The following is a 13,743-nucleotide window of genomic DNA, read 5'->3' as shown; positions in this document are numbered from 1 at the left end:
CTGTCATACCACATGTGGAATGTTGATCACATAAAACCAGCTTGACAAAGAGTTGGGCTTTTTATGATTATAGTGTTGACTCTTTTTCTATCTACTAGATAATTATAAAGGTAAAAGTAAAAAGGAAGGTGAAGTGCTTTACAATTCTGCATAGGGCAACACTGACATTAACACACAACTGAAGAAATGCTTCCAACATTATACAAACTATACATTATACAGTAACCAGGAACTTCTCTCTTCTCTTCCACTGCAGAGAAACAAAGCAATCAACACATTTCTCATAGCATCATCTAAATAATATTTTTGAATATTACATAGTTGACTCACAGTTCTGAAGAGAATTTCACATTTAAAATCACTCTCTTTTCTGCAGGGGATTTTAAATAGTTCGGCGGGAAACAGGCAGAAACAATACCTTATCAGAAACCAGAGCTACAGAAAGAGACAGAAAGAAGTCAATGTTTCCCCATAAATGTAAGCACCTTAATGTGGGACGAAATGGAGGGCTGTGTCACAAGGCAAAGACATGGTGCATTTGGTTGTGGTCATCCATTTCATTTTTTCCGGCCTGGTGCTCAATTTGGTAAAGTGTCCAGTCCCAGAGAGGCAGCATGTTGCTTTGCTCGCAGCCGTAGGTTCTCAATGCTGGTTGTTTTACTGTTCAGGCTTGGAAGAGAGGAGGAAGCCTGCAGGATAGGAGAGGACCACACTTGCTGAGCATGGGAGAGTGACTGGTAGTAAGACTGGCAGTGCAGGGAGCTTAGGGGTGTCATGTTGACATTCATGCCCAAATAAGGCATGGCGGAAGGGGTCCCCATTTCAAAGGAGGAGTAATGGACCAAGTTGTTTGTGGCTGCCATGTGTTGACGGAATTGCTCTTGTAGGCGGAAGAGGCTGAGTGGTGAGGAGGAATAGGAGTGGGTTTGAGACATATTGCTACTGGAAGGTGGTGTGGCTGTGACATTGACAGGGGAATCTGCATGGGAAAAAAATTAATAGAAATGATTTGTCATGGGAAGAACACCCAGCACTAGGCAGAATGAGTTCATTAGCACTGCAAAAAATGCATACCCAACTTCCCCAAATTCAAGGCCATTTTGGATATTGCAACATACCAAGGGACAGAAAACATTTGACGTGTATGAGAGGAAAAAGGCAAATCAATCCCTTGCTATTACATTCCAATCATATGTTGTGATTTCCAAAGCGGCCCCAAGGACATTTTCTTATGAGAGGCTTAAATTGCTTTGTGCTTAAATTTATCAGCAAAACCTACACTGAAATAATAAGAGATAGATTCAAAGGCACATTTTAATTTGACATGCAAAACATGCTAAATGATGGCTGGATCCCAAAGGAACATTCAGCTAATGGGCATAGGTTTCTTCTGGCACAGGGAGCCTTCCAGTGATGCACTGATGGGACACTCCTCCTGACTAAGGATACCTGAACTCCTGTGGGTCAAACTGCATTGCAATTGCCAGGTAGGAATATGCCACCAATTTATTGATGATTGTATCAAGTATTTACTGCCCATTTGTAGGAGTTCTGGGTAGCTGCACATCTAGCAAAACAGCATGCACAATCTGCTTTTGTGCATATACTTTCTTTAATGCACGTGTGGTTTTACAAAGGACCATGGGAGTTGTATTTTCCACATATAAAAAGTCTGCATCTTTCGCTACCCCCACCCCTATTACTCACACTCCATATCACACACAAATGCCTTTGGTATGCTATGGTGACAGTATTTTAATAAAAAATAAAACATTATGATTGAATTAGCAATAATAAAGTATAGATATGTTGCAATAAAAGTATTTTAATATATAATACTAAATGTTTTATAGTTGATCTAATAATGAGGTTTTTCAGGATGCAGAGAGGAAATACTCCTCTCTCCATGGTTGTGTTATATACCTGAAAACCATATTTTAAATGTTATAGGGTTATTGCATTTTGATAGTTCTTGTAATGCGTACCTTTAAATTCCCCTTCCCCCTTTCCTATCTATACCTTCTTATCTGTTTTGAAAAAATAAAATATATAAAAAATAAAACAAAACATTATGATGTGTGTTTTTGGTTACCCTGCTCACGTAGAGCAAGAATACACTCCCCCTGCCTTTCCTTCCCAAGTACTGTAGTTTGGCTAACTGGTTTTCAGAATTATTCATTCTGATTTTTTGCACACATGCTGGCAGGAGCATGGGTATTTATTGTCCTCTCTTTGACCCACACAGATAGCTGAAGAAATGTTATGAAATGCAAGAAAGACTGCCAGATTGTATTTGAGTGTACCACCAACTGTATTTGAGTGAATGGGAAATAAAGGAACGGCCCTGAAGTAACCATTGCTAATAATGACCAACTGAGAATGGTTTTGCAATATAACTCCCCTGTGACCATGAACGTCATGGCCCTTTCATCCATTCAATGACAAAAAACTGAAAGTGGCACACAAACAGAACTCCCACCCCACCCTGTTGCTGCCTTGCCAGTGCCACTAGAACTAACAAAAACATTTCCCCCCCTTCTGGCTCAGTGTGTACCCTTATTTTCATACCCATGCTGCTCTCAGGCCCTCCCTCCCAGATCCAAAACGTCCAAGTTCACTAGGCACCAAGTCTGTTAATAAGACCCAACAATCAAATAACTAGTATGACTAATAAGCAATAATAATATGCAATAATAAGGCTACTATACAGCTACCAACCAGTTTGGAAGAAGTTTGCCACATCAACAAAGAAGCCCAGAACTGGTTCATCAGAATTGCTACCTTTGCTTAAGTTTGTCTTGCAAATTCATGGACAGCAGAGATCTTGGCATCCCTACTACTGACACATACAGCTACAGGAATTATTCTCCTCATTTCTCAAACTGATTTCCTATAATGGAGGCTGATGGGTCCCAAAATGAACCCAGCCTCAGGCTGTTTTATACATCTGAGCATAAGAACTCTTGTGAGCTAACCCAGAAACCTCATAGAAAAGCAAGTGGGTTTTGTTCCTCACCTGCTTTGGGGCTTGCTCTCTTGCTGTTCAGAATCTTGTTTTCAGCTCCAGGGCTCTTGTCTGCTTTATTCTCCCCCAATGAGATCTTGAACTCTTCCTCTCGGTCTGTCTGGTCCTCAGCTGCTGATTCGCTTGCTGATTGCTCTGACAGAGTCAGGTTGAGCTCTGTATTCATCTCACTTGCCAGGTTCAGAGATTTGTCTGCTTCAGGAGTTGGAGTCTGTGTTTCTAATATGAGAGCATCTGCTTTGCCCTCACTGTGGTTGACTTCAGAGTCTTTCTGCTTCTGTAGCTGCTCCTTTTGTAGGCTGCGCTGCTTCTTCCGGAATTTAGCTCTTCTGTTTTTGAACCAAACCTTCATTCAGTAGAGAAAGAAGATATCAGGCATCAGTTCAAATTCTGATAGTCAACAGGCCCAGAAGAAATGTGATGTCAGAAAATTATTGGGAAGGCAGAGATCTTGCATTGTACTCCACATTTTCAATGGAGTTTGTCTGACCCTTGCACACTTGGTTAAGACTGAGCCGAGGGGGTTATACTGAATCCAGTGCTACTACCAGAAAAGCAAGTTAAGGCAGTCGCAAAAAACCTCTAGCCTGGACATAGCTGACCTGACCACCTGGATCCATGATATGGTAACATCAAGACTTGACTATTGTAATGCAATATACATAGGTATCCTGTCTAAATTACTAGGAGACTCCAATTGGTGCATAACACTGTGGCTCGGCTGTTACCAGGAGGGAGCAAGAGCATGAAGATCACTCCCATCCTGCAGCCACTCAGTTGGCTGGCTACCTATCAGTTACCATGTTCAGTTCAAGGTATTAGTTATCACATGCAAAGCTCTTCACTAAACATAAGCATGAACCAAAAAAATTTAATGAACCAGCAGTTCGTGGTTCGGTGCCGACGACGATCCTGAATTCGCGAACCGCAACGAACATTTTCCGTTGCCGAACTGGTTCGTGGTTCGTGGTTTGTTGGGCGCAGAAAGGCCCCCATGGCACTTAGACAGTCTGTATTCCCAGGGAGTCTTTTGCAGGCTCTCCTACAGCCATCACCCAAGTTTGGACAAGATTGCAAAAAGGATCTTGGAGTTATACCCTCTCCAATCCAAGGCCCCCAGGAAACTCCCACAAAAATCCAAGCTCAATTATACTCTCAGTCTCTCTCCCCAAAGGCTAGCAAGTGGCAAGCAAGAGCTCTGTCCCACTCCACTGCTCGCTGAAAGTGAAACCCAGCCTGGGAGCCCATGGCTATTTATAAGCACAGGTCCCATTGAACAACACAGGAGGTCTGTGTTTGGCCGTCAGAGCTGCCTATCAGGGTTTGCAGGGATGAGATTGGAGTTCCCATGGCTACAGAACACCCCCTCCCCCCCTCTCCCCTGGGTATCTCCTCCCAACTTGTAACCGCTTTGTAGCTCCGTGGTTGGAAGGAAGACCTGCCGATCAAGGTAAGCTGGGCTTCCATTCGGGTTTCCAGAGCGACAGAAGGAGCGCAGACAGAGTTCAGGCATTCCCCTGGCTCCATTGCCAGGGGAATTGATTGCTGGCACCTGACTGTCTGCCTTCCCAAACTGTGGCCGAATGCTCCGAACCAGGTCTCTCCCAAACGCTGGTTCGATGGCCGTGGACAATCACGAACTGCCGGATCGCGATTGCCAATTTCATGGGTTTTTGAAGTTCATAATGTGGTTCGTGTACATCTCTACTCTTCACAGCCTTGGTCCAGCATTCCTATGGGACTGCCTCTCTCACTGTGTCCCTCCACGGCAGGGTCTCTTGCAGGTGCCACCCTGCACATGGTGAAATCAACAGCTGCCTGTACATGTGCATACTCAGTGGTGGTCCCTACCCTGTGCAAACAGCCTGCCTGAGGAGGTCAGGAAAGCCCCCACTCACCTGGCTTTCTGCAAACGATACAAAACTGAATGATTCAAAAGGGCTTTTTATTCATATAGGGAGGCTGTATTGTATGGAGGGGGACTCCAATGCTTTACTAACAAGTTAGGAATCATAGACTTCACCACCATTTTTTCCTTAGGTCCTGTCTGTTGCTTTAAGTATGTGCTCCTATGCGCTACCAGTGCTTCAAGTATGATCCTACTGGGTAGTTATATGCTGACTAATGTCAGTCCTAGAATTGTTTATGTTCTGTTTCAGTATTTCTTCAACTCTGTATTGGATTCTTTCTAATGCTATGGCTTTGTAAACTTGTATTTATTTACCCTATGTCATTGTTTATGGAAATGTCCTTGGATATTGATTGTATTAATCTCACACTGTGTAATCCGCCTTGAGTCTCAGTGAGAAAGGCGGGCTATGAATGACAAATAATAATCACTTTAAGTTTGTATTGACAACAGTCCTGGTTGTGGAGAGGGTTTGGATTCAGTACTGTGATGTCTGTGGTGAAGAGGTTTAGCTCTTATCCCTGCACATCTTGATAAAAAAATTCTAAAACTGCTCTCTGTCCCATAGGTATCCAGGTGTCTACAAGTGTCCCTCCTGGCTAACATTTACAAATAAAAGCATTCTGGAGATCCGTTCTCTGATCTTCATGCATCTTATCTAATCTGTCCCTGAGAAGCATCTTGCAACAACTCTGGACAAGGCACAACCATGTCAAAGCAAATGGAAGGTGTTGGTATCTCACCTCTGCTTTGATATGAGGGTTTAAGGCTGCACTCTTCAATAAACATACTTTGGAGCCATTCATTAAGAGCAATGCAATAATATGGATAGGAGTGGCCTAAGAGCAATCAGATTGTTATGACAACCTTCAAGATATATGTAATCCAAACTAGAGATGGGCATAAACCAGAAAAAAAATGAACCATGTGGTTTGGGATTCGTCAAATTTCACGAACCACGAACTTTCACGAACCTGTCCCTGGTTCGTGAACTGGTTCGGTTAGATTGTTAAAACATCACACCCAGGTCAGAAAATCGTCACTTCCATGTCAGCAGAAGGTCCCTTCCAGGCCAGCAGAAGGTCACTTCTGGGTCAGCAGAAGGTCTGCAGGAAGTCTATCCCCTGTTGCCTAGGAAACTGACTGATTGGCACCAGGCTGTCTGCAGTGACGAACTAAAAAACGAACCAAACAAACCAGCCTAAAATTTGTGGTAGTTCATCAGAAATGGGACCTGACGAACCGCTGGTTTGCGAACCATGAACCGGCCTGGTTCATCACAAATTTCGATTCGTATTTTGGTTCATGCCCATCTCTAAACCAAACCTACTTTCATTTAAGTATCATATGAGCTCTAGTAGAAATAAGTGTACAACCATCATATAATTCCATTGGCAATCTCATACAAAAATGTAAATGTGGCGAAACTACACTGCTGGAGTTAGGAATAAGGTATGGTACTATGCACACAGCAAGACTGCAAAACTCCATCATAATGTTATTAGTAGTTGTACCAACATTCTTTAGACACATTTTATCATTTTATGAGATTCTGAAATAAAAAAGATGTGCACATTATAAAAGTACAGTGGGGAAAAATGTACTTGGGCTATCCAGGGAAAAGCCTTTGCCATTTGCAATACGCTCAACTAACATGTGGACTAAGAGCAGAGACAAAGGCAAGAGTGTTAAGTATGATGGAAATGATTTGAATAGACATTTTCTGCATTCAGTGTCATTCTTTTCATGGCAATGAATATGTTTTCAGATCATTTCCATGATGAAGATGATATCTTTCTTCAGCCTAAGAGAATTTGAAAACTCTTGATTTATGAGTACCTGTACTCTGGCTTCTGGTAGATTGGTACACATTGCCAGCCTTTCCCTCATCACCACATCTGGATAGTGTGTCTTCTGGAAAGTTTTCTCCAGGGCTTCCAGTTGCTGGGCTGTGAAGGCTGTGCGGCTTCTCCTTTGTTTGCGATGCTGGGAGCCATAACGGGCCTCCAAAATGATGTCTTGAAACGTACAGCCGTTGGAAGACAAGAGAAGTGGCCAATTTAATTAGTGTAATTTGTGTGTTTTATACAAAATAAAGCAATTGGGCAGCTACAAAAGTAATAAAACAGCAATGGGAAAACTTCTAGCCCTGGCGTTTGAAAAAGTGCTATGTAGGCATCTCCAACAAGTCTAACTTTTAGGAGAGATCCTGGAATGCAACATTTCACTTACTGAGTTATTTGACGTCTTAGTGTCTTAGAAGAATCATTTGACTTCTTAATGCCTCAGTTTTCTCATATAGAGAGAAGAGGGATGAACAGCAGTTACAGAATTTTCTGAACATGATTATTTACTTCTAAATTCTATGTTTAGAAGTACTAACCCTTAAGATTTTAAAAATTTCACATAAAAAAGCTACATTGCAGTTTCTGCTACCATCCGCTCACTATCACAAAAGCCCTTTAAAGTAGACACATAAAATAGGATGTTGGGGGGGGGGGTGGTAACTGAGAGTAGCCCAACTTTTCTTTTTGAAATTTTTGCTGCTTTTCCCCCCTGAGGGACAGTTGCAATGGCTGCTTCCACAAGGCAAGGATTCGCCATGTTGCTTTTATCATTGCTGTGTTTAGAGAGGCAACGGAAGCATGTTGCTAATGGAGTTTCCACATAGGAGTTTTCTGCATATTTTTAACCATCAGCCCCTTTGGCTGCCATTTTCTATGCTGCATCACTAGATGGCTTTTGAGCCCCCCCCCCCCCCCGCAAATCTGTAATTGCTATAGCAATTATTCAAAAATTTAAAAAATCTTTTAAAAGCCCTCCATTGGCTCAATGAGGAAAGTGGTTGCCATGAGGCCTGACAGCAGGAAAATGGCACCAATCCCTTGAAACTCAGTGACTTCTGTCTGGTCAACATAACGTAGTTGGACATCATTCTTTTCAAAAATATCTTAGTAGGGCAGGGTCTGGAAACAATAGTGAGCATAGGGGAAACCTGGAAACAAGATTAGAGGACAGCATGATGTGGATGTGCCAAAGAAAAGCTTTATACATCAGGCAAACATTCATTTAGTTGCCCAAGCATTCTGTTGCTTCATGGCATTTTTGATTAATCCTTTTAACCTCTGATGTTTTGTATTTTAATGTCATGTTAAGGGATTTAAATGTTTTATGTTGCCGGTATCCTAATAAAGGTTACATCTGCTGCTCTTATTATTGTACACCTTATTGCAGCTTGTTTTTAATGACTGGTATTTGTTTTAATGCTCTGAACCACTTAAAGCATTTTAATGGAAAGAGCAAATAACATATACATAAATCTAAACTATTATAAGGTGATAATATATGATACATAGCTGAGCACATCTTTAACATATGGAATTCTCAGATCTCAACTTAGAAGGATCTTGGGGGGGGGGGAATCCTCTTTACCTGAAACCCTGGAGAGCCACTGCCAGTCAGTATAGACAGTATTGATCTGGATGGGCCAATATTATGACTTGGTATAAGGCAGCTCTATGTGTGTATTGGATAAGTGGTCAATGATTTGCAATAATGAAGTTTTAAAACCAGTAACAGACTGGGGTCAGCTGCTTAATAATAACATTCCATTTATATAGTGCCCTTCAGGACAACATAACACCTACTCAGAGTGGTTTACAAAGTATGTCATTATTATCCCCACTACAACAAACACCCTGTGAGGTGGGTGGGGCTGAGAGAGCTCCTGGAAGCTGTGATTGACCCAAGGTCACCCAGCTGGCTTCAATTGCAGGAGTGAGGAATCAAACTCAGTTCTCCAGATTAGAGGCCTACGCTCTTAACCGCTACACCAAACTGGCTTTTTGAATTAGATGTGAGGTTTTCCATAGTTGCATGTTCAAATGTAAACATTCACCATGCTTATATAATCTACTATTGGTACCTTCATATAAAATTTTGCAGATGTGGGCATATTTTGAGATTGGAAAGGTCATTTCAACTTCATGGTATTGACTAGGGATGTGCGTTTCGGCATTCAGAATGCCGAAAGAATGCCGAAACAAAAGTGTTTCGGCTTCTTTCGGGGAATGCCGAAACGTTTCGGGGAATGCCGAAACGTTTCGGGTAGCCGAAAGAAAAAAGCCGAAACGTTTCGGGATTCTTTCGGCTTTCTTTCGGCTTTTCTATGGGAAAATGCCTCTGTCTTCCAGGACGTCTGGAGGAGGCATTTTCCCACCGAATAAGCCCAAAATTGGTGGGGACCTTCCTCTAACCCTTCTCTAACAACCACCCAAGTTTCAGACAGATTGGACTTTGGGGGGCCATGTTATGGCCCCCCAAAGCAGGTCCCCCCATCCTCCCATAAGAAAGCGAAGGAGCAGCATATTGTTAGCATGCTGCTGCTGATCTTTCTTCATTATTTCCTATGGGGGAAAAATGAAGTGGCAGGCTTCCTTTGCCAGGGGTGGCATTTTGCATGCAAAATGCCCCCCAGCCCTCAGGGGCCCTTCTCCCACCCCTCCTCCCACCCCCCACCAAGGCTCAGCCTGCTCCCACTTGGGGGGGCCATTTCATGGCCTCCCCAAGTAGGTGCTCTAATCTCTACCACTGACAGCTGGGGGAGGCTTGTGTTGCCAGGGGTGGCATTTTGCATGCAAAATGCCCCCCAACCCTCTGGGGCCCTTCTCCCACCCCTCCTCCCACCCCCCACCAAGGCTCAGCCTGCTCCCACTTGGGGGGGCATTTCATGGCCTCCCCAAGTAGGTGCTCTGCTCTCATCTCTACCACTGACAGCTGGGGGAGGCTTGTGTTGCCAGGGGTGGCATTTTGCATGCAAAATGCCCCCCAGCCCTCTGGGGCCCTTCTCCCACCCTTCCTCCCACCCCCCACCAAGGCTCAGACTGCTCCCACTTGGGGGGGCCATTTCATGGCCTCCCCAAGTAGGTCCTCTCAGCTCCTAAAGTCCACCCCTTACAGCCCCACACAAACCCAATTCCCCCCCAGCTGCCACACACAGACCCAAATCCCCACATTAGCCCCTCACAGACCCAAATCCACCCCCACCTGCCCCACACCCATAACCCCAGGAACAGGCTGGCAAAGGCCAGCCCTCTCCCTTTGTTCCCTATGCTGGGAACTTCTAAACTCTCTTTCCCTGGGCAATTCTGCACAGCCCAGGGGTGCCACAATGGTGGGCACACTTCTGAGTGCCAGCTGGTCCCTGTGAAAGAGCACCTGAACCACAGACACCCTCCCTCAAATTCCCCCACCACCTACAGAGATGGCTGGCCAGCCAGCCCCATTGTTCCCTATGATGGGAACCAACTGCACAACAAAGAATAAAACAAGAACAACACAAAATAAAGTTTTAAAAAAATTATATTCTCCCTTCCAAAGTACAAGTAGGCAAAGCATTATGACACATTACACCAGCAGTCCCCCACACAGAAAAATTAAAACAAAACTCACTTAACATCAGAGAATCACAAAGCATGATTCCTGTCAAAAACACTTTATTTCTTGAACAGCTTTAGGTTACACAGCAGGGGGGAACACCAAAGGGCATGGCAGCACTATCTTACACAAAAATAACACAACTCACTTCACATCAGAGAATCACAAAGCACAATTCCTGTTAAAAACACTTTATTTCTTGAACAGCTTTAGGTTACACAGCAGCGGGGAACACCAAAGGGCATGGCAGCACTATCTTACACAAAAATAACACAACTCACTTAACATCAGAGAATCACAAAAACACAATTCCTGGCAAAAACACTTTATTTCTTGAACAGCTTTAGGTTACACAGTAGGAGGGCACAACAGGGCATGAGAGCAATGTACTGCAAAAAATAATACAACCCACTTCACCGTTTTTGACAGCAATTGTGTTTGTGTGATTCTCTGATGTGAAGTGAGTTGTGTTATTTTTGTGTAGTACACTGCTTTCCTGCTCTGTGGTGCCTTCCTAAAGCAGTTACAGAAATAAAGTGCTTTTGACAGCAATTTTTTGGGGTGATTCTTTAATGTGAAGCGAGTTGTGTTATTTTTGTGTAAGATAGTGCTGCCATGCCCTTTGGTGTTCCCCCCTGCTGTGTAACCTAAAGCTGTTCAAGAAATAAAGTGTTTTTGACAGGAATCATGCTTTGTGATTCTCTGATGTTAAGTGAGTTTTGTTTTAATTTTTCTGTGTGGGGGACTGCTGGTGTAATGTGTCATAATGCTTTGCCTACTTGTACTTTGGAAGGGAGAATATAATTTTTTTAAAACTTTATTTTGTGTTGTTCTTGTTTTATTCTTTGTTGTGCAGTTGGTTCCCATCATAGGGAACAATGGGGCTGGCTGGCCAGCCATCTCTGTAGGTGGTGGGGGAATTTGAGGGAGGGTGTCTGTGGTTCAGGTGCTCTTTCACAGGGACCAGCTGGCACTCAGAAGTGTGCCCACCATTGTGGCACCCCTGGGCTGTGCAGAATTGCCCAGGGAAAGAGAGTTTAGAAGTTCCCAGCATAGGGAACAAAGGGAGAGGGCTGGCCTTTGCCAGCCTGTTCCTGGGGTTATGGGTGTAGGGCAGGTGGGGGTGGATTTGGGTCTGTGAGGGGCTAATGTGGGGATTTGGGTCTGTGTGTGGCAGCTGGGGGGGGGAATTGGGTTTGTGTGGGGCTGTAAGGGGTGGACTTTAGGGGCTGAGAGGACCTACTTGGGGAGGCCATGAAATGGCCCCCCAAGTGGGAGCAGTCTGAGCCTTGGTGGGGGGTGGGAGGAAGGGTGGGAGAAGGGCCCCAGAGGGCTGGGGGGCATTTTGCATGCAAAATGCCACCCCTGGCAACACAAGCCTCCCCCAGCTGTCAGTGGTAGAGATGAGAGCAGAGCATCTACTTGGGGAGGCCATGAAATGCCCCCCCAAGTGGGAGCAGGCTGAGCCTTGGTGGGGGGTGGGAGAAGGGCCCCAGAGGGTTGGGGGGCATTTTGCATGCAAAATGCCACCCCTGGCAACACAAGCCTCCCCCAGCTGTCAGTGGTAGAGATTAGAGCACCTACTTGGGGAGGCCATGAAATGGCCCCCCCAAGTGGGAGCAGGCTGAGCCTTGGTGGGGGGTGGGAGGAGGGGTGGGAGAAGGGCCCCTGAGGGTAGGGGGGCATTTTGCATGCAAAATGCCACCCCTGGCAAAGGAAGCCTGCCTCTTCATTTTTTCCCCATAGGAAATAATGAAGAAAGATCAGCAGCAGCATGCTAACAATATGCTGCTCCTTCGCTTTCTTATGGGAGGATGGGGGGACCTGCTTTGGGGGGCCATAACATGGCCCCCCAAAGTCCAATCTGTCTGAAACTTGGGTGGTTGTTAGAGAAGGGTTAGAGGAAGGTCCCCACCAATTTTGGGCTTATTCGGTGGGAAAATGCCTCCTCCAGGCGTCCTGAAAGACGGAGGCATTTTCCCCCCAAAAAACCCGAAAGAATGCCGAAAGAATGCCGAAAGAATCCCGAATCCCGAATCCCGAAAGAGATTCTTGTTTCGGCTTTCGGCTTTAACGGTAGAGAATCTTGTTTCGGGTAATCCCGAAACAAGAAAGCCGAAAGTTTTTTCCTTGCACACCCCTAGTATTGACTTTCGAGTGGGTCATTATTACGTTATTGTTATTTGGGCAATGAACCCATTGAAGTGGGTCTTGCAGATCCATGTACATTTCTCTGGACTGTGAATCATGTTGGGAAGGCAAAATATCAAACTGCTGGTTTACAGTTTGGGTATGCCCATTATTAATCACTAGTTTGAATAGTTCATGTTAAAACTCACGTAGATGACAGAACTTTCATTTTGCAAGTGCCAGTTTGTGCAACTGGACAAACTTTTGCTCTGCTTGCAAATTTAATTTGTTCTAGCCATAGTGAGTGAAAGGGAAGAACCTCTGAAACCCAGTGCTAGGAGGGCCTTGGCCTCTAAGTCCTGTTTGTTGGCCCTCCGGGGCAAGTGGCTGGCCACTGTGTGAAACAGGATGCTGGACTAGATGGGCCACTGGTCAGACCCAGCAGGGCTCTTCTTATACACCAGGCTGCAGGGTTTTAAAAGTTACTGTGAATGGCTATGCTCACAATTCCATTTGAGCATTATTCAGACGACAGTTCTGATCATTCTCCAAATGCAAACACAAAATCCATTCGTTGTTCTTACCAGCCAGTCTCTCTGCCAGTGTGAGAGCATGCACAGAAGGTCTGTAGTCTGGGGCATGCTGAGCTTGCTGTGCTGCTTGTTGGTGAAGGTTATACATGGCACTAAGGGAATTCATGGCATGAAGAGAGTAACCATTTACTCCATAGTGCTGCATGATGACATAAAACCTGCAACACAAAGAGGAGATGGAGCTGTAAATTGTACTAATGAAACTTTTTTTAAAAAAATAACATTTATTCCACAGAGACTGTAAAAAAGGTATATCCTTCCCTTCTTTGAATTCAAGGGATGCACACTTGCTGTATCCCTTTAATTGCTGCAAAACCTGCTTTTCCCTCCATGTGCCAGTGAGTGGGGAAGGCTACTTTTGTATTTGATACTGGAGCCTCCTTGTCAAGTTCAGTTGCATTTCTTTAACTGGAATAATACAATGTATTATTTGGAAATGAGGTTTTAGAATTCTGTTAGTAAGTGACACACTCAAAATACTGAATATATCAGAGTTTGGTAGTGGCAAAACGCACATGCATATGCACAGTTTCTAATTTTGTATGGGGCCTTCTGAGAGACATATTTTGAAGATGATCTTTTAAAAGTCTGTAATGGCAAGTGTCACCAGATCACACGGCAGCAAAGGGCTTTGTTAGCTTGATTATAAC

At 44.3% G+C, this 13,743-nt stretch overlaps 1 protein-coding gene across 2 annotated transcripts; it reads right to left on the bottom strand.

Annotated features, from left to right (window-relative positions):
- Positions 1-578: 578 nt before the first annotated feature.
- On the bottom strand, positions 579-13,238 carry DMBX1 (diencephalon/mesencephalon homeobox 1). Of its 2 annotated transcripts, none has more exons than XM_054981528.1 (4): positions 13,085-13,238; positions 6,774-6,952; positions 3,017-3,371; positions 579-979 (listed from the first exon to the last, which is right to left on the bottom strand). In XM_054981528.1, exons 1-4 carry the CDS (start codon positions 13,236-13,238, stop codon positions 579-581), a joined length of 1,089 nt encoding a protein of 362 aa, XP_054837503.1. The 2 variants fall into 2 exon arrangements, with proteins under 2 accessions (XP_054837503.1, XP_054837502.1); XM_054981527.1 differs by having other exon boundaries at positions 6,774-6,969; positions 13,087-13,238.
- Between the last annotated feature and the right edge of the window lie 505 nt (positions 13,239-13,743).

Source organism: Eublepharis macularius, chromosome 5, assembly GCF_028583425.1.
Source record: "Eublepharis macularius isolate TG4126 chromosome 5, MPM_Emac_v1.0, whole genome shotgun sequence".
Lineage (NCBI taxonomy): Eukaryota > Metazoa > Chordata > Lepidosauria > Squamata > Eublepharidae > Eublepharis > Eublepharis macularius.
This window is presented reverse-complemented; position numbering and strand designations above follow the sequence as displayed.